We start from the raw sequence: 21,329 nt of genomic DNA on the forward strand, positions 1-21,329 counted from the left end.
ATGTCTAACCTCTGTCTTTCCAGTCGATGGTGGCTTCAATCGCAAAGCCTGCTTTTGGGATTTTGTTCGCCATTTGGATCGCCTGGATGCTGTGCTCATGACCCGCCTCAACAACAGCAACATCCAGGGTCTCAGTTCGGTGGTCGAGCGCAAACGCGATGCCCCCGTCTATCCCCAAATTGGCCACTTCTTTTCCAACATACCCGACCGCAAGGGTGGCTTGCCCAGTCCCGACGGCGACAAGGATCGCAATCCCCTGTTGATAGATCTCTTCGAGAGAGGCCATAATCTAGTCAGTGACTTAAAGTCGTTAGATTTAAAACCCCAAACCTGTTACAGAGCACCCGAACCCATCAACCTGTACCACAAGGTGGGACACGGCACCTTGGACATGTACGTGATAAGTCCCTCGCGTGATTCACGCGAAGTCAAGGAATTCCTGCAGAAGTGGAACTCGGGCGATCAGCGCCTATTTGCCGCCCGAGACTCCAAGGACTTCAATTTCCCCCTCCAAAATCTGGTTTCGATTTGTGCCCTGCTCGTCTGGCAGCCAGCCAATCCCGATGATACCATCACCCGTATCCTCTTCCCCGGCTCCACACCCGACTACAAGATCCAAGAGGGTCTGGAGAAAATCAAACACCTGGAATTTATGAAGCACTCAACCTGCACTGCCAAATCAATTGCACCTGCCATTCAGACTGTCGTGACCACCCGCAAAACTCTCAAGTCTGCCATCGAGCCATCAGGACCAATCATGCCCTCGAAGCCGGGCAGGTTTGTGCCTCCAGCAGCAACAGCGGCCACTCTGGCCACCATGCAGCAGCAAGACAACAAAATGAAGGAATCGGTCTCCTCGGTGGTGGCCGAAGAGGAGAAGATTGAGAAAATCTACCAGGAGGAAGAGAAAATGGCTGCCTTCAAAAAGAAGGAAGATTCAATCGAAACCGCCGATGAACAGGCTGTCGAAACTGGCGACGAAGCGATGCCTGAACAAGTGGCAGAAACAACCAGCAAAGAAGAGGAGGACCAAGTGGACCAGGCCATAGAGGCCGAGGTGGACAACAAGGAGAGTACGGAGAAAAAGGTTGAGGTTGTCATTGTCAAACCTCAACCCCAGGCTCCACCACCTGCCAAGGAGATCATTGAAACAGCCGAGCCCATAAAACCCGCCAAACCCATCAAGGCCAAGGCAGACAAACCCAGAGCCGAGGTTAAGCCCTTGGTGCGCTCACGCATCGACACACGGCCACCCAAGTCAATGGAACGCAAGGTTGTCAAGAAGGACGAAAAGAAGAGCTCGCCCACGGCAACGCCACGAAAACAAGATTCTGCCAAACCACCAACCAGGGAAGTGAAGGCCAAGGTTGGAAGTCGTCCAGCTAAAGCCAGTCCCAGCAGTACGCCGGCCAAGAGTGCCAAAGAGGCCAACAACCGCAAGGTCTTCGAATCCAAGCAACAGTCCATTCGCCAGACCTCAACCACCACCAGCACCCGAAGAGAAACAACCCGCTCCACAGTTAGCAGCACCGAAAAGCGGGAAACCAAGACAGCTGAGCCCCGCAAGCCAATCTCCAGGAGGCCACGTGGTGCATCGCCTTCGAAGCGCGCTCCTGGCAGCCCTGTCAAAGCTGTCAAGCCCAAAGCTGCCGACCTCAAGAAAGCCCGCCTGGACAAGGGAGGCACCACAGACTCCAGCCTGGTGTCAACACCATCCGCCGATGATGCCGCTGCTGCCAAAAAGCTCCAAGAGCTTACCGCCTCCCAGGAGTTGGATGTGGAGAAACAACGTGAACTGGACGACCTCAAGGAGGAACAGGAGGTGGTGAGAGAAATTGAAGCCGTCTTCTCGCGTGACGAAATGAAACGGCATCAACAAATCAAGGCTGAGATCCGTGAGGTCACCAAGCAGGATAGTACCACAGAAGCCGAGGAAGACGATGAGTACTTGATCATCGAAAAGGAGGAAATCACCGAGGACTCCATCGTCGAACAGGAGGAGAGCAGTGTTACCAAAGAGGAGGAGATTCAAAAGCACCAGCGAGACTCTCAAGAATCCGAAAAGAAACGCAAACGCAGCGCAGAAGAAGAAATCGAAGCTGCCATAGCCAAGGTCGAAGCCGAAGAGCGCAAGGCCAAGTTGGAGACCGAACCAAGCGCCCCTCCTCCAGAAAGTCCTGAGCCCGATGAAACAGCCCAAGAAGTGGAAGCTGACGACGAAGCCGAGGCCGAAGCCAAAGAAGAAGCTGAAGTGGCCGAAAAGGAAATTGAAGCCGACGCTGATGCAGATACCAAGCTGGAACTCACGACCGCCGTCGAAACAGAAATCAAGGCTGAAGTCCAAGAAATCATCACCACAGCCAAAGAAATTGTTACCTCTAAAACTGATGAACATTTGGCCAAGACAGAGGAGGACATTTCTTCGGTTACGCCAGACGAACGCATCAGCAGTGCCAAAAAGACTTCCGACACCAAGGACGACTTGGTGGGCTTGCCAGTTGAAGTAATTCCAGCCAACTTGCAGGAAAGCCTGCCCGAAGAAAGATTCTCGGCCACAATAGAATCGGGTGCCACCACAGCCCCCACTCTACCTGAGGATGAACGCATCCCACTCGATGAAATCAAGGAAGACCTGGCCATTGAAGAGAAATACGTCAAAGAAGAAACCAAAGAAGTTGAAGCCGTTGTTGCCTCGGTCAGTGCCCTGACGTCCATCATTCCCCCATCGGAAACCAGTGCCGAACCAAAGGAAATTCTAGCTCAGAAATATACCGACCGTATTGTGGCTGGTATTGGCACCGCCGAGCGCATCTTACCCATCAAAATGGCCTACGATTCGCAACAGATGCGAGACGTTGTCAAAACTCCCGATGAGGTCGCTGACCTGCCTATGCACGAAGAAGCCGATATGGGTCTGTACGAAAAGGACGCGCAGGAATCAGGCAAGTCCATTTCCCACAAAGAGGAACTGGCCAAAGAAGAAAAAGAGGAAGAAGAAAAGGTCACCGAAATCGAAGAGGAAGACGAAGAAGCTGATGAAGCAGAAAAGGACACGAAAGTGACTAAAGAAGACGATGAAGAGGCCCAAGAAACCGTAACAGCCGTCCAACAGGAAGATGAGACTAAAGACCAAGTTCCTTCCCCAACAGACAAAGGCCCAGCCTCTCCAGGTGACGCTAAAAAAATAGTCGAGGAAGACGAGTCTCGAGATGTCGAAGAAACCGCCGTTGAGGTGAGGGAAGAAATCACCGTCGTGAAGGTAGCCGAAGTCAAGGAGGCAAAGAAACCTTTAGCATCGCCTGAAGAGAAGGAAGTTAGCGAAATTACCTCGGAAGATGAAATCCCCGCCCAAATGCCCTCATCAAAGGCCAGGAAAGAGGAAAAGTTAGAGGACACCGTCTCCGTCGAAAGTCCCCCAACAATTGAGGAAGCCATTGAAGTTGAAGTGCAAAAGTCCTTGCAAGGAAGTCGCAAGCCATCCGTGGAGACATCCAAGAAACCCTCAGCTGAAGTTTCCAAAGAAACCTCGCGTCGAGAATCTGTCTCAGAAAAAACAGCCGCATCTAAGGAAACTTCAAGACCTGAATCTGTAGTCGACGAGGACAAGTCGATGCAAGAATCTAAGGAGCACTCACGACGCGAATCCGTAGCTGATGCCGAAAAGATAGCCAAGTCAAAGGAACCTTCTGAGAGCGCTTCAGTCGGTGAAGCTTCCCGCAAGAGTTCAGTCGAAGAAAGTGAAAAGGCCAAGATGTCTGGAGCAGCGTCAAGGGAGCCATCCCGACCTGCTTCAGTAACTGAAAGTGATAAACAGGAAAAATCTGTTGTGGAAAGCGAGAAGGCAGACCTTACCGTGGTTTCACGAAAAACTTCGGTTATAGAGACTGAAAAGGAACAGACGATAGCATCTGCTGAGGTATCGGAAGAGCCATCCGAGGCGGCTTCGGCAGCTGTCAGTGAAAAGGATGACAAATCACCCATAGCTTCCAGGAAACCATCTACTGTGGCTGAAAGCGAGAAGGAATCGAAAGAACATTCCAGACCTACATCCGTCGCCGAAAGCAAAGAGGAGGAGCAGGATGTGGAATCGACCATTGCTTCAAGAAAGGTATCTGTGGTGGAGAGTGTCAAGGATGCCAAGCCTGCCGACGAATCCAAGGCACCATCAGAGGCTGTGTCAGCCGCTGTTAGTGAAAAGGATGAAAAATCGCCAATAGTCTCCAGGAAGCCCTCTGTGGCGGAGAGTGTCAAAGATTCTAAGTCGGCCGAAGAATCAAAGGCACCATCGGAAGCAGCTGTTAGTGAAAAGGATGAGAAGTCACCAACAGTCTCCAGGAAGCCATCTGTGGTGGAAAGTGTCAAGGATACCAAGTCAGCCGAAGAATCAAAGATGCCTTCGGAAGCGGTGTCAGCAGCTGTTAGTGAAAAGGATGAGAAGTCTCCAGCAGCCTCCAGGAAGCCATCTGTGGTGGACAGTGTCAAAGATGCCAAGTCAGCCGAAGAATCAAAGGCACCTTCGGAAGCAGCTGTTAGTGAAAAGGATGAGAAGTCTCCAACAGTCTCCAGGAAGCCTTCCGTTGCAGAAAGCGAAAAGAAATCTGCTGAAGAGTCTAAAGAACCATCGCGGCCAACTTCCGTCACTGAAAGCAAAGAAGAAGATAAATCTCCAACCATTTCTGTAGTGGAGAGTGTCAAGGATGCCAAGTCGGCCGGGGAATCAAAGGCACCATCGGAAACTGTGTCAGCAGCTGTTAGTGAAAAGGATGAAAAGTCACCAACAGTTTCCAGGAAGCCATCTGTGGTGGAGAGTGTCAAAGATGCCAAGTCAGCCGAAGAATCAAAGGCACCTTCGGAAACTGTGTCAGCAGCTGTTAGTGAAAAGGATGAAAAGTCACCAACAGTTTCCAGGAAGCCATCTGTGGTGGAGAGTGTCAAAGATGCCAAGTCAGCCGAAGAATCAAAGGCACCATCGGAAACTGTGTCAGCAGCTGTTAGTGAAAAGGATGAGAAGTCTCCAACAGTCTCCAGGAAGCCTTCCGTTGCAGAAAGCGAAAAGAAATCTGCTGAAGAGTCTAAAGAACCATCGCGGCCAACTTCCGTCACCGAAAGCAAGGAGGAAGAGAAATCTCCAACTGTTTCTAGAAAAGAATCTGTGGTGGAAAGTGTCAAGGACGCCAAGTCGACCGAAGGATCTAAGGCACCATCGGAAGCTGTGTCGGCCGCTGTTAGTGAAAAGGATGAGAAGTCACCATCAGTCTCCAGAAAGCCATCGGTGGTGGAAAGTATCAAGGAGGCTTCAAAAGAGCCGTCGGAGGCTGCCGTAAGTGACAAAGATGAGAAGCCCCCAACTATCTCCAGAAAACCATCCGTTACCGATGGTGAAAAGAAATCCGCAGAAGAAACAAAAGAATCTTCTCGACCCACTTCCGCAGCTGAAAGCAAGGAGGGAGAGAAATCTCCAATTCTGTCGAGAAAAGAATCTCCAATCGAAAGTGTAAGGTTAACTGAATCATTTAAAGAGCTATCAACGCCAGGACACACAACTATCAGCCATGAGGGTGAGAAATCTCCCCTTGCATCAAGGAAGCCTTCTGTAGCTGAGAGCGAAAAGAAATCGGCTGAGGAATCTAAGGAAGCTTCCCGACCAACATCAGTCGCCGAAAGCAAAGAAGAAGATGAGAAATCTCCTCTTGCATCACGGAAGGCTTCAGTGGCTGAGAGCGAAAAGAAATCGGCTGAGGAATCTAAGGAAGCCTCCCGACCAACATCAGTCGCCGAAAGCAAAGAAGAAGATGAGAAATCTCCTCTTGCATCAAGGAAGCCTTCAGTGGCTGAGAGCGAAAAGAAATCCGTCGACGAATCCAAAGAAGTTTCTCGACCAACATCAGTTGCCGAAAGCAAAGAGGAAGAGAAATCTCCTCTTGCATCACGGAAGCCTTCAGTGGCTGAAATCGAAAAGAAATCAGCTGAGGAATCTAAGGAAGCTTCCCGACCAACATCAGTTGCCGAAAGCAAAGAGGAAGAGAAATCTCCTCTTGCATCAAGGAAGCCTTCAGTGGCTGAGAGCGAAAAGAAATCCGTCGACGAATCCAAAGAAGTTTCTCGACCAACATCAGTTGCCGAAAGCAAAGAGGAAGAGAAATCTCCTCTTGCATCACGGAAGCCTTCAGTAGCTGAAAGCGAAAAGAAATCAGCTGAGGAATCTAAGGAAGCTTCCCGACCAACATCAGTCGCCGAAAGCAAAGAGGAAGAGAAATCTCCTCTTGCATCAAGGAAGGTTTCAGTGGCTGACAGCGAAAAGAAATCGGCCGAGGAATCTAAGGAAGCCTCCCGACCAACATCAGTTTCCGAAAGCAAAGAAGAAGAAGAGATATCCCCTGTTGCATCAAGGAAGGCTTCAGTGGCTGAGAGCGAAAAGAAATCCGTCGACGAATCCAAAGAAGTTTCTCGACCAACATCAGTTGCCTCAAGCAAAGAGGAAGAGAAATCTCCTCTTGCATCACGGAAGCCTTCAGTGGCTGAGAGCGAAAAGAAATCAGCTGAGGAATCTAAGGAAGCTTCCCGACCAACATCAGTCGCCGAAAGCAAAGAGGAAGAGAAATCTCCTCTTGCATCAAGGAAGCCTTCAGTGGCTGAGAGCGAAAAGAAATCACCTGAGGAATCTAAGGAAGCTTCCCGACCAACATCAGTCGCCGAAAGCAAAGAAGAAGATGAGAAATCTCCTCTTGCATCTAAGGAAGCTTCCCGACCAACATCAGTCGCCGAAAGCAAAGAAGAAGATGAGAAATCTCCTCTTGCATCAAGGAAGCCTTCTGTGGCTGAGAGCGAAAAGAAATCCGTCGACGAATCCAAAGAAGTTTCTCGACCAACATCAGTCGCCGAAAGCAAAGAGGAAGAGAAATCTCCTCTTGCATCAAGGAAGCCTTCTGTAGCCGAGAGCGAAAAGAAATCCGTCGACGAAGCCAAAGAAGCTTCTCGACCAACATCAGTTGCCGAAAGCAAAGAGGTAGAAAAATCTCCTCTTGCATCAAGGAAGCCTTCTGTAGCTGAGAGCGAAAAGAAATCAGCAGAGGAATCTAAGGAAGCCTCTCGACCAACATCAGTTGCCGAAAGCAAAGAGGAAGAGAAATCTCCTCTTGCATCAAGGAAGCCTTCTGTAGCTGAGAGCGAAAAGAAATCAGCAGAGGAATCTAAGGAAGCCTCTCGACCAACATCAGTTGCCGAAAGCAAAGAAGAAGAAGAGAAATCCCCTGTTGCATCAAGGAAGGCTTCAGTGGCTGAGAGCGAAAAGAAATCCGTTGACGAATCCAAAGAAGCTTCTCGGCCAACATCAGTTGCCGAAAGCAAAGAAGAGGGAGAGACATCTCTTCTAGCATCAAGGAAGCCTTCTGTAGCTGAGAGCGAAAAGAAATCAGCAGAGGAATCTAAGGAAGCCTCCCGACCAACATCCGTCGCCGAAAGCAAAGAAGAAGAGAAATCTCCTGTTGCATCAAGGAAGCCTTCAGTGGCTGAGAGCGAAAAGAAATCGGGCGAGGAATCCAAAGAAGCTTCCCGACCAACATCAGTTGCCTCAAGCAAAGAGGAAGAGAAATCTCCTGTTGCATCAAGGAAGCCTTCAGTGGCTGAGAGCGAAAAGAAATCGCCTGAGGAAACTAAGGAAGCCTCCCGACCAACATCAGTCGCTGAAAGCAAAGAAGAAGATGAGAAATCACCTCTTGCATCAAGGAAGCCTTCAGTGGCTGAGAGCGAAAAGAAATCGGCTGAGGAATCTAAGGAAGCCACCCGACCAACATCAGTCGCCGAAAGCAAAGAGGAAGAAAAATCTCCCCTTGCATCAAGAAAGGCTTCAGTGGCTGAGAGCGAAAAGAAATCCGTCGACGAATCCAAGGAAGCCTCCCGACCAACATCAGTTGCTGAAAGCAAAGAAGAGGAAGATAAATCTCCTTTTGCATCAAGGAAGCCTTCAGTGGCTGAGAGCGAAAAGAAATCGACTGAAGAATCTAAGGAAGCCTCCCGACCAACATCAGTTGCCGAAAGCAAAGAGGAAGAGAAATCTCCCCTTGCATCAAGAAAGGCTTCAGTGGCTGAGAGCGAAAAGAAATTTGCCGAGGAATCCAAAGAAGCTTCCCGACCAACATCAGTTGCCGAAAGCAAAGAGGAAGATGAGAAATCTCCTCTTGCATCAAGGAAGCCTTCAGTGGCTGAGAGCGAAAAGAAATCCGTTGACGAATCCAAAGAAGCTTCCCGACCAACATCTGTTGCCGAAAGCAAAGAAGAGGTAGAGACAACTGCTCTTTCTTCAAGGAAGCCTTCTGTAGCTGAGAGCGAAAAGAAATCGGCTGATGAATCTAAGGAAGCCTCCCGACCAACATCAGTCGCCGAAAGCAAAGAGGGAGAGAAATCTCCTCTTGCATCAAGGAAGGCTTCAGTGGCTGAGAGCGAAAAGAAATCGGCTGAGGAATCCAAAGAAGCTTCCCGACCAACATCTGTAGCTGAAAGCAAAGACGAAGAGAAATCTCCTCTTGCATCAAGGAAGGCATCAGTGGCTGAGAGCGAAAAGAAATCGGCTGAGGAATCCAAAGAAGCTTCCCGACCAACATCAGTTGCCGAAAGCAAAGAGGAAGAGAAATCTCCCCTTGCATCAAGAAAGGCTTCAGTGGCTGAGAGCGAGAAGAAATCGGCTGAGGAATCTAAAGAGCAATCCCGACCAACATCAGTTGCCGAAAGCAAAGAGGAAGAGAAATCTCCTCTTGCATCAAGGAAGCCTTCAGTGGCTGAGAGCGAAAAGAAATCCGTCGACGAATCCAAAGAAGCTTCCCGACCAACATCAGTTGCTGAAAGCAAAGAGGAAGAGAAATCTCCTGTTGCGTCAAGGAAGCCATCTGTAGCTGAGAGCGAAAAGAAATCGGCCGAGGAATCCCAAGAAGCTACCCGACCAACATCAGTTGCCGAAAGCAAAGAGGAAGAGAAATCTCCTCTTGCATCCAGGAAGGCTTCAGTGGCTGAGAGCGAAAAGAAATCGGCTGAGGAATCTAAGGAAGAATCCCGACCAACATCAGTCGCCGAAAGCAAAGAGGAAGAGAAATCTCCTGTTGCGTCAAGGAAGGCTTCAGTGGCTGAGAGCGAAAAGAAATCGGCCGAGGAATCCAAAGAAGCTTCCCGACCAACATCAGTTGCCGAAAGCAAAGATGAAGAGAAATCTCCTCTTGCATCAAGGAAGCCTTCAGTGGCTGAGAGCGAAAAGAAATCACCTGAGGAATCTAAGGAAGCCTCCCGACCAACATCAGTCGCTGAAAGCAAAGAAGAAGATGAGAAATCACCTCTTGCATCAAGGAAGCCTTCAGTGGCTGAGAGCGAAAAGAAATCGGTTGAGGAATCTAAGGAAGCCACCCGACCAACATCAGTCGCCGAAAGCAAAGAGGAAGAGAAATCTCCCCTTGCATCAAGAAAGGCTTCAGTGGCTGAGAGCGAAAAGAAATCGGCCGAGGAATCCAAAGAAGCTTCCCGACCAACATCAGTTGCCGAAAGCAAAGAGGAAGAGAAATCTCCTCTTGCATCAAGGAAGGCTTCAGTAGCCGAGGGCGAAAAGAAATCGGCCGAGGAATCCAAAGAAGCTTCCCGGCCAACATCAGTTGCCGAAAGCAAAGAGGAAGAGAAATCTCCTCTTGCATCAAGGAAGCATTCAGTGGCTGAGAGCGAAAAGAAATCCGTCGACGAATCCAAAGAAGCTTCCCGACCAACATCAGTTGCTGAAAGCAAAGAGGAAGAGAAATCTCCTGTTGCGTCAAGGAAGCCATCTGTAGCTGAGAGCGAAAAGAAATCGGCCGAGGATTCCCAAGAAGCTGCCCGACCAACATCAGTTGCCGAAAGCAAAGAGGAAGAGAAATCTCCTCTTGCATCCAGGAAGCCTTCAGTGGCTGAGAGCGAAAAGAAATCGGCTGAGGAATCTAAGGAAGAATCCCGACCAACATCAGTCGCCGAAAGCAAAGAGGAAGAGAAATCTCCTGTTGCGTCAAGGAAGGCTTCAGTAGCTGAGAGCGAAAAGAAATCACCTGAGGAATCTAAGGAAGCCTCCCGACCAACATCAGTCGCCGAAAGTAAAGAGGAAGATAAATCTCCTCTTGCATCACGAAAGCCTTCAGTGGCTGAGAGCGAAAAGAAATCGGTTGAGGAATCCAAAGAATCTTCCCGACCAACATCAGTCGCCGAAAGCAAAGAGGATGAAAAGTCTCCCCTTGCATCAAGAGAGGCTTCAGTGGCTGAGAGCGAAAAGAAATCCGTTGACGAATCCAAGGAAGCCTCCCGACCAACATCAGTCGCCGAAAGCAAAGAAGAAGATGAAAAATCACCTCTTGCATCAAGGAAGCCTTCTGTGGCTGAGAGCGAAAAGAAATCGGCTGAAGAATCTAAGGAAGCCTCCCGACCAACATCAGTCGCCGAAAGTAAAGAGGAAGATAAATCTCCTCTTGCATCACGAAAGCCTTCAGTGGCTGAGAGCGAAAAGAAATCGGTTGAGGAATCCAAAGAAGCTTCCCGACCAACATCAGTCGCCGAAAGCAAAGAGGATGAAAAGTCTCCCCTTGCATCAAGAAAGGCTTCAGTGGCTGAGAGCGAAAAGAAATCCGTTGACGAATCCAAGGAAGCCTCCCGACCAACATCAGTCGCCGAAAGCAAAGAGGAAGAGAAATCTCCTGTTGCATCAAGGAAGGCTTCAGTGGCTGAGAGCGAAAAGAAATCGGCCGAGGAATCCAAAGAAGCTTCCCGACCAACATCAGTTGCCGAAAGCAAAGAGGAAGAGAAATCTCCTCTTGCATCACGGAAGCCTTCAGTGGCTGAGAGCGAAAAGAAATCGGTTGAGGAATCCAAAGAAGCTTCCCGACCAACATCAGTCGCCGAAAGCAAAGAAGAAGAAAAGTCTCCCCTTGCATCAAGAAAGGCTTCAGTGGCTGAGAGCGAAAAGAAATCCGTTGACGAATCCAAGGAAGCCTCCCGACCAACATCAGTCGCCGAAAGCAAAGAGGAAGAGAAATCTCCTGTTGCATCAAGGAAGGCTTCAGTGGCTGAGAGCGTAAAGAAATCGGCCGAGGAATCCAAAGAAGCTTCCCGACCAACATCAGTTGCCGAAAGCAAAGAGGAAGAGAAATCTCCTCTTGCATCCAGGAAGGCTTCAGTGGCTGAGAGCGAAAAGAAATCCGTCGACGAGTCCAAGGAAGCTTCCCGACCAACATCCGTCGCCGAAAGCAAAGAGGAAGAGAGATCTCCTCTTGCATCAAGGAAGCCTTCAGTGGCTGAGAGCGAAAAGAAATCCGTCGACGAGTCCAAGGAAGCTTCCCGACCAACATCAGTCGTCGAAAGCAAAGAGGAAGAGAGATCTCCTCTTGCATCAAGGAAGCCATCTGTAGCTGAGAGCGAAAAGAAATCGGCTGAGGAATCTAAGGAAGCCTCCCGACCAACATCAGTTGCCGAAAGCAAAAAGGAGGAGGAATCTCCTGTTGCATCAAGGAAGACTTCAGTGGCTGAGAGTGAAAAGAAATCCGTCGACGAATCCAAAGAAGCTTCCCGACCAACATCAGTCGCCGAAAGTAAAGAGGAAGAGAAATCTCCTCTTGAATCAGGGAAGGCTTCAGTGGCTGAGAGCGAAAAGAAATCGGCTGATGAATCTAAAGAAGCCTCCCGACCAACATCAGTCGCCGAAAGCAAAGAGGAAGAGAAATCTCCTGTTACATCAAGGAAGCCTTCAGTGGCTGAGAGCGGAAAGAAATCCGTTGACGAATCCAAAGAAGCTTCCCGACCAACATCTGTTGCCGAAAGCAAAGAAGAGGTAGAGACAACTCCTCTTTCTTCAAGGAAGCATTCTGTAGCTGAGAGCGAAAAGAAATCGGCTGATGAATCTAAGGAAGCCTCCCGACCAACATCAGTCGCCGAAAGCAAAGAGGGAGAGAAATCTCCTCTTGCATCAAGAAAGGCTTCAGTGGCTGAGAGCGAAAAGAAATCGGCTGAGGAATCTAAGGAAGCCTCCCGACCAACATCAGTTGCCGAAAGCAAAAAGGAGGAGGAATCTCCTGTTGCATCAAGGAAGACTTCAGTGGCTGAGAGTGAAAAGAAATCCGTCGACGAATCCAAAGAAGCTTCCCGACCAACATCAGTCGCCGAAAGCAAAGAAGAGGAAGATAAATCTCCTCTTGCATCAAGGAAGCCATCTGTAGCTGAGAGCGAAAAGAAATCCGTCGACGAGTCCAAGGAAGCTTCCCGACCAACATCAGTCGCCGAAAGCAAAGAGGAAGAGAAATCTCCTCTTGCGTCAAGGAAGCCATCTGTAGCTGAGAGCGAAAAGAAATCGGCTGAGGAATCTAAGGAAGCCTCCCGACCAACATCAGTTGCCGAAAGCAAAGAGGAAGAGAAATCTCCTGTTACATCAAGGAAGCCTTCAGTGGCTGAGAGCGAAAAGAAATCCGTCGACGAGTCCAAGGAAGCTTCCCGACCAACATCAGTTGCCGAAAGCAAAGAGGAAGAGAAATCTCCCCTTGCATCAAGGAAGCCTTCTGTAGCTGAGAGCGAAAAGAAATCGGCTGATGAATCTAAGGAAGCCTCCCGACCAACATCAGTCGCCGAAAGCAAAGAGGGAGAGAAATCTCCTCTTGCATCAAGAAAGGCTTCAGTGGCTGAGAGCGAAAAGAAATCGGCTGAGGAATCCAAAGAAGCTTCCCGACCAACATCAGTTGCCGAAAGCAAGGAAGCAGAAGAGAAATCTCCACTTGCATCAAGAAAGGCTTCAGTGGCTGAGAGCGAAAAGAAATCAGCTGAGGAATCTAAGGAAGCCTCCCGGCCAACTTCTGTCGCTGAGAGCAAGGAAGAAGTGAAATCCCCTGTCGCTGTTAGTGGTTTGACACTAAAGACGGTTTATCCCGTCATCATTGACACCATTTCTTCTCCCATTGATGAAGCTGCCAAAGATTTAGACGATGGCAAGCGTAAAAAAGAAGACTTTTCTTTAGATCTCAGGATTGGCGATAAAGAAGACAAATTGCCAACTTCTTCTAGCCCCGTAGATGTTGCTGAAGGCGATTTTCCACCTACCAGCGAAGACAAGGGCTCAGAACACCATGCCGATGTTGATATCTCCGCCACTGTTTCATCACCAGTTGACAAGGCCGATGGTTTCAGCGAAGAAATTGAAAAGCTTGTTTCCTCTCAGAAGACTTCTCCTTCGGAACAAATTTCTCCCGGCCACATTGAAACCGTTTCCTCGCCAATCGATGATGCCTTGAAAATCACTGAAGAAGTCATTGCCAAAAAAGAGGAGTTCTCATTGCAGCTCACCTCTACTGATGCCCTTGGCCACTTGCCAACATCCTCAAGTCCGGTTGATGTTGCCGAAGGTGATTTTGAGAAAGAGGCAGAGAAATTGGATGATAAACCTGATTTAAAATTCGATGTCAAGGATACAGCGTCTACCCCTGTTGACGAGGCCGCCGAACCAAGTGTCGTGGCTGACGTGAAGAAGCAAGAAGATTCGCCATCTCCAAAATCGAAGGGCTTGTTCGAATCGATAACAGGAATGGTTAAGGACATCTTCACCAAAGAAACTGGAACTGTCGATGAGGCTGTCACTGCCATTGAATCATCTGTCGATCAGTTGGGCAAGGACATTGCTAAGAAGACCGAAGAGATCAGTGAAACTGAACTTGCTATCGAATCAAGGATTGAAGATGTCAAAGACCATGCCAAGTCGTTACTGGACATTTCCTCCAAACTTGATATTCTCAAAGATTCAGCAGCTCATGCTGCCGAGGTTGTTGGCGAAAAAGCGGTCGAAGTTGAAGAAAAAGCCGGAGAAATTCTTAAATCTGAGGCATCGGCACTGAAGGATGAATTAGAAAGCCAAATGAAATCTGGCAAGAATGAAGTAGAGGAAGCTAAGAGTGTTATCGAATCGGCGGTGACAGCAGTCACCTCGGAAGCAGAACATCTTGAACAAAAGACTGAAGAAGTGGTCAAAACTCTTTCTCAAACCTTGGAAGAAACAGTTTCTGATTTGAAACAGACAACCGAACGTGTTGTGGCAGAAACCAAGGAGACCGTTGCCAGCAAAGCAGAGGAAATTAAAGAATCGGTGACTTCCGAAGTCACCGAAACTATTTCACAGACTAAAGATGCACTCGAAAAGCAAGTCACCTCGGTGACTGAGGAAGCCTCCAGCAAGCTGGAAGAAATCAAAGACCAAAGCCAGGAATTGACGAAAATCGTATCCGAAAGTGTTGTTGAAAAGGTTGCAGAGACCAAATCCAAGGTCGAGGAATTGAAGGAATCAGTTACGGCCTCCATCGAGGAAGCCATTGAAGAAGTAACGGAATTGAAAAAAGAAGCCGTGGAAGAACTTAAGATGGCTGTGGTCTCAACAGCGGAAGCAATTACCGAGAAGACATCTTCGACTGTCGAGGATGTCAAGACCACAAAGGCATCTGTTATTGAAACTGCTGCCACGGACATTAAGGATTCAGTGGCCGAGAAGGTCGAAGTTGTTGAAGAGATTGTCAAAACCAAAGTTGAGACATTGAGCCAAGATATGAAGTCAGCGACTAGTGATTCCCTAGGATTTACCACCGAACTTCGTGAAACCCACATTACAACAATGGATGCATCGCCCGACCTGAAGATAACAGTGGTCGACAAGGACGAGCCCGTTTTGCATGACATCAAGGAAGAGGAAGAAGAACATCGTACAAGCCCACCCTCCGATGTAGCGCCTGTATTGGGTGACGTTGCCGTACCCCGACCCGTATCTCCACGGGAAGTTGAAGTTTTCAAGATTGTAGCCGATGTTGCCAAGGTTTTGAAATCGGAGAAAGATATTACCGAGATTATTCCAGACTTTGACGAAAAAGAGCTGGAGGAGAAACTCAAATCTGTGGAAGAACCTGAGGGTCCAACTGTTCAACGGATGCTCGTCACGGCCAGCAGTGAAGACGGCGGAGAAGAGACGGAAATATGCCCCAAGGGCTCCATTCAATTTACACCAGCTCCCATCGCAGAGGTGCCCAGCGAGAAGGACAAGCCCACCCTTGAAAAGGTTCCCAAGTCGGAAATTGAGTCGGAAAAATCATCACCCGAACTAAAATCCTCGGGACCTGCTTCAATCGAAGAGAAAGACAAGATCGAAGAGTCAGAAAAGGCCCAACTGCGAGGAAAGCGAGATGTAAGTGGTCGCAAAGAATCAACCTCCAGCATGGAATTGGAATGGAGACGAGAATCGGCCATAAGTGCCTACAGTGAGAAGGATTTGACCAAAGATGAGGATACTTTCGACAGCAAAGCCGACTTCTCGTCCAGTCCATTCGAAGACAAGGACCGGCCAGATTCGGCTGCCAGTCAGATCTCATCCAAGGACAAAGAATTGCCACACGAAGTCGAAGAAACTGCAGCAAAGGATAGCCGAAAAGAATCACTGCTTTCCACAGCCGGAGAAGAGATCAAGGAAGCAATTGTTTCTCCCACTGTGTCGGTAGCCAGTGAAAAGGCTGCCAAAACTTCCGGTCGGGAATCGGTCCTTTCGACAGCAGACAGCAAAGTTGAAGACAAATCACCCACGCCATCAGATGCCAAGGAATTATCACGTCCTGCTTCCGAAGTTAGTGCCAAGGAGGACGACAGTACCGTGACAACGAAGGAGTCTGTGGCCGAAGACAAGGATGTCAAATCAACAGCCGATCAGAAGGCATCCTCCCGACCAGAATCTGTAGTTTCCCAGGCAGAAAGCAAGGCTAGTGAGAAATCTGCAGAAGTCCCCGAGGAAAAGGAAGTTTCACGCCCTGTGTCCGCTTCCAGCCATGTCACAGACGCCGGCGATTCGGTGTCCAGAAAAGAATCAATGATTTCAACTACCGAAGAAAAGGCCTCTACAGATGCCGCCTCCAGGAAAGAATCAATCGTTTCCGCTGCGGATGAAAAGGCAGCATCTCGGCCCGAATCAGTAGTTTCACAAGCAGAGAGCAAAGCTAGTGAAATATCTGCGGCAACTGAAGAAAAAGAAACCTCACGCGCAGCCTCTGTCGCCAGCCATGCTGACGCAACAGATGTTGCTGACACCATGTCCAGAAAAGAATCGGTTATCTCCGCTGCTGAAGAAAAGCCTGTGTCTAGACCAGAATCAGTTGTGTCGCAAGCAGAAAGCAAAGTCAGCGAGAAGTCTGCAGGATCCGTTGCTGAAGCTACAGATGTTCTGTCCAGAAAAGAATCTGTGATTTCCACTGCTGAGGAAAAGTCACCCTCCAGACCAGAATCAGCCATCTCCCCAGCAGAAAGCAAGGCTAGTGAAAAATCTATTGTTTCCGAACAAAAGCAAGGTGATTCTGATGCCGTGTCTCGGAAGGAATCTGTGATTTCAATAGCCGATGAAAAACCAACATCTAGGCCAGAATCGGTTATCTCACAAGCAGAAAGCAAAGCTAGTGAACCCAAAGAAGCTTCACGACCTACCTCTGCAGTCAGTCACGTTGAGGCCGAGGAAAAGATTTCTTCGGATGTTGCCTCAAGAAAAGAATCAATCGTTTCTGCCGCTGAAGAAAAACTAGCCTCTCGACCAGAATCAGTTGTCTCCCAAGCAGAGAGCAAAACAAATGAACAGAAAGAAGCATCACGCCCGGCTTCGTCAGTCAGTCAGCCAGAGGTTGTTGATGCCACATCCCGAAAAGAGTCTGTGATTTCAAGTACCGAGGATAAGGGCTCTGCAGATGCCGCCTCCAGGAAAGAATCAATAATTTCCGCTGCCGATGAGAAGATGGCCTCTCGGCCAGAATCAGTTGTTTCCCAGGCCGAAAGCAAAGCTAGTGAAAAGTCCGAACCCAAGGAGGATGCATCCAGAAAAGAATCCGTTATTTCTACCGCTGATGAGAAACCAGTGTCAAGACCTGAATCTGTTGCCTCCCAAGCGGAAAGCAAGGCTAGTGAAAAGTCAGCAGTATCCGAGCAAAAGGAGGACACCATGACCAGAAAAGAATCCCTGATCTCCGCTACTGAGGAGAAGACCACTTCCGCTGTGCCCTCAAGAAAAGAATCAGTTGTTTCCACTGCCGAGGACAAGCCAATATCTAGACCAGAATCAGTTGTTTCACAGGCCGAGAGCAAAGCCAGCGAAAAATCAGCCGAACCCGAACAGAAGCAAGCTTCACGGCCCAGCTCTGTTACCAGCCAAGCTGATGCTTCAGGTGTTCCTGACACCATGTCTCGAAAAGAATCTGTGATGTCCACTGCCGAGGAGAAGACCCCTTCAGATACTGCATCGCGAAAGGAATCCGTTGTCAGCGAAAAGCCAACATCAAGACCAGAATCAGTTGTTTCACAGGCCGAAAGCAAGGCAAGCGAAAAATCTGTGGCATCCGAACTGAAAGAAGACCACGCTGATGACATCTCCCGAAAGGAATCAGTGATTTCATCCACTGGCGAAAAAGCCACTTCCGATATAGCCTCAAGAAAAGAATCCATGGTTTCCACGACGGATGACAAGGCAACCTCCAGACCAGAATCAGTTGTTTCACAAGCCGATAGCAAGGCAAGCGAAAAATCTGTTGCACCCGAGCAAAAAGAAGACGCGACGTCCAGAAAAGAATCGCTAATTTCAACCACTGGGGCAGAGATAACAACCGACGTAACATCGAGAAAAGAATCTGTCGTTTCTATTGCTGATGAAAAACCGACCTCCAGGCCAGAATCGGTTACCTCACAAGCCGAAAGCAAAGTATCCGAACAAAAAGAAGCTTCCCGTCCTGTCTCTGTTGTCAGCCATACCAGCGAGGTTGTTGATACAACATCCCGCAAAGAGTCTGTGATATCGGCAACTGAAGTTTCAGAGATTGCCTCACGCAAAGAATCCATTACTTCTACGACTCAAGAAAAGCAATCTTCGGAGGCTGGTGACGTGATCTCCCGCAAAGAATCTACAATTTCTACAACCGTGGACCAATCGACGACTTCAAGACCAGAATCGGTGGTATCACAGCCCGATAGCAAGGCTGGTGAAAAGTCAGATGAGAAGGTAGCCTCGACGAAGGAAGAGGAAAAAATTAGCACTACCACATCTATTCTTGATGCTGCCCACGAATCAGCCGCTAAGATCTCTTCGCTCATAACCACCACAATATCATCGACCAGCGAAAAACAAGAAAGCCTAGCATCAGCCGTCTCCAGCTCTACAGAAAAACTAGAATCGATGGTTTCACAGACTGTAAGCAAGGCTAGTGAAAAGGCTGAGGAAAAGATAGCCTCAACGAAGGAAGAGGAAAAGGTCGTAACAACCACATCTATTCTTGATGCCGCCCATGAATCGGCCGCCAAGATTTCCTCGATTATTACCACAACAATCTCATCGACCACCGGAACACAGCAAAGTGGCTCCACAGAAAGATCAGAATCGGTAGTTTCACAGGTCGAAAGCAAAGCTAGTGAAAAATCTGAGGAAAAGGCTACCACACCACAAACAGAGGAAAAAGTTTCCACCACCACCACCTCATCAGTTCTGGATGCCGCCCATGAGTCGGCCGCCAAGATTTCCTCCCTTATTACCACCACAGTCACATCGACCAGCGAAAAACAAGAAAGCCTAGCATCGGCCGTATCCAGCTCCACAGAAAGCAAACAAATCATAACTGAGACAAGCCGTCTTTTGGCCAGTGAAGTGGCGAAGGCTTCCAGCGAATCCCTGAAGAGCGTCAAGGTGGAAGTTGGTTCCCTACACGAGTCCGTCTCCAGCCAGGCAACAGACAAGGAAACCTCCAAGACCATTGAAAGAGTAGAATCTCTGACCCACGCTGAAGATTCCCAAGCCTATTCAGAGGAATGCTCTTCCGAATCGATGGTTAGTGAAATACAAACCTCGACTCAAACCAAACAAAAGTCAGAAAGCTCTTCGATGTCAATGGCCGAAACTTCGGTGAAGGAGAGCCTCAAGCAGACGGTTGAAGAATTCCTGGCAACCGAAAAAATCATATCCACCAAGGAAAGCATGAGCACCCAGGAAGCACTCAAATCGAAGGCCGGAACATCGACAACCGTGACCACAACATTCTCAGACAGTCGTCGTGCGTCCGGCTTGAGCCAGGCCAGCGATGGACGCCAAACCCACAGTGATGTTGAAGACGAATCCGAGGATGACGAGGAAAAGGCCCACATCAAGGAGGGACGGTCCAAGTCATTTGCCAATATAATGACGACCAGCATTTATAAGCCATCCGAACAGGTTAGCACTGCAGAAACTCTCGAAGAAGAGGAGACTTTGGAGGAGACCCTGTCACAAATGAAGACTGCCTCAGTGCAAATGTCCATCAGCCAACAAAAGGCTCAGACGCTCACACAGAAAGAATCGCTGACATTGGCCCAGACCTATGAACATGAGTTGGCAGATCGCAAAACACCACCCACAGCTCCAGTGAGTCCCGGTATCATTAAGACTACCACCACCACGACCACTGTCGGTGGTGGTGCATCAGCCACAACTGGCACCAAGGTTGCCCTCACGGAGACCATCACAACAACCACCACTTCGGCACAGGTCGCTCACACTGGACCCCTGTCGCCCAAGGATATTAGCGGCAAATCAAGTCCAGGTGCATTGACTTCAGAGAGCCAATCGATACCAACGCCCATGGGTAGGGAATCGCTGACTGAAACCCCTGAATCCTCACCCAAGCCTACATCACCCTTCCCCAGGGTAACCAAGGAGGAGCTCTCCTCATCGACCGCCACATTTGGCAGCACAGAACAGCAGGTCGAATCCAGCACTGCAGCAACGGCCATGTCCGCAATGACCACATCCATGATGCGCAAAGACTACGAAACCCTGCCCGACCTGCACGAGGTGCGTGGCATCGAAAAGACAGCCGCACTCAGCGGCAGCACTGAGAAAATCATAACCACCACCATCACCACAGTGACCAAGGTCATCTCGGCCGATGGCAAGGAAATCGTTACGGAAGAAAAGACAATCACCACCACAGACTCCACAGATCCCGAGGGCGAAAAGGTCACGGTGACCACCACTCGCACCACCAGCGAAAGCGACAAGAGCGACGTGATCCTGCCCAAAGAAGTAGCCATGCTGCGAAGCATGTACCGTTCTTCCACGCCCGGCAGCGATGACACCAGCGACGACGAGGTGCCCGCCTCGCCACACTCGACCGGCTCGTTTGCCGGCGCCAGCAGCTACGATCTACAGCGTTCCGGCTCGGGCATAAGCAAACGTTCCGACTTTGAAATCGACGAGAGCCAAGATGACATACCACCCCAGTACGAAGAAGTCTCTGCCGCCCGATCAATTACCTCCAGCAGTCACTTTGCCCACAAGATTGTCGATCCAATGAGCACCTCATTCTACGGAGCACTGCCAGACTCATTCGATACCAAACCAACCTCCGCCACACAGCCGATAACCATTCAGGGCGCCACTCAGCGCCTACAAGACTTTGCCGAATCGCCCATGTCCCAGTCCTCGGGTTCGGTGGACAGCACCCGCCACACGGGCGGAGATATTAAATTCCTCGAGGAGGCGGAAATGGGATTCAAACAGGCGCTCAAGGAACACGTTGAGTTGCGGGGAGCCGACGTAATGTCCTCGGTCACAGCTAAATATTCCTACTCGCCCTCGAAGGCCGAAGAGGTGGAGCAAACAGTGAGCAGTGCCGAACAACCCAAATTCCCGCTGAGCAGCGTACAAAAACCCAAACTCTCCGATGGAGCAACCACCACAATGACCTCAGTGGAAACGACACAGGATGGTGATGGCAAGACCACCACCGTGACGACAACCACAACCACCAGCCAGACGACGGCCGGTGTGACCAGCCGCATAACCGCCACAGAAACCACAACGTCCAGCCAGTCCAGTTCCTCGACCACAGCCAGCAGCGTTGACGACAAACTCAAGGAGTGGGGCAAACCATTGGGCCTGCCCTCACCAGCTCCCATGGCGGCCGAGGGCAGTGGTGACGTTCGCACCACACCTAAGAAGGAGCGACGACTGATGGCCACAAAGACACGCCTGAACAATGAGAAGAATTTGCGCAAACGCTCCGAATCGCCCAGCAAAGCCAAGAAGCCCTCACCCGTCTACGTGGACTTGACCTATGTGCCACACAACGGCAATTCGTACTACTCGCACGTGGAGTTCTTCAAGAGGGTGCGAGCTCGCTACTATGTGTTCTCAGGTACCGAACCCAGCCGCCAGGTGTACGATGCCTTGCTGGAGGCCAAGCAAACCTGGGAGGATAAAGAATTAGGTGGGTATCGGTGAATGGGAGAGAGGGAGTGGAGGTTGTTTTTAATGTTTTTCTTTCTTTCTC

General features: G+C 49.5%; 1 protein-coding gene across 6 annotated transcripts in view; it reads left to right on the forward strand.

Moving 5' to 3' along the window:
* LOC101887933 (microtubule-associated protein futsch) overlaps window positions 1–21,329 on the forward strand; it is a 150,454-nt gene that overhangs the window by 128,090 nt on the left and 1,035 nt on the right. For all 6 annotated transcript variants that reach the window (XM_059122330.1, XM_059122332.1, XM_059122327.1 and 3 more), the window contains exon 7: window positions 24–21,266. In XM_059122330.1, coding sequence (XP_058978313.1) covers window positions 24–21,266 — 21,243 coding nt within the window. The remainder of the gene's footprint in view (window positions 1–23; window positions 21,267–21,329) is intronic.

Source organism: Musca domestica, unplaced genomic scaffold (assembly GCF_030504385.1).
Source record: "Musca domestica strain aabys unplaced genomic scaffold, Musca_domestica.polishedcontigs.V.1.1 20, whole genome shotgun sequence".
In the NCBI taxonomy this organism is placed as follows: domain Eukaryota; kingdom Metazoa; phylum Arthropoda; class Insecta; order Diptera; family Muscidae; genus Musca; species Musca domestica.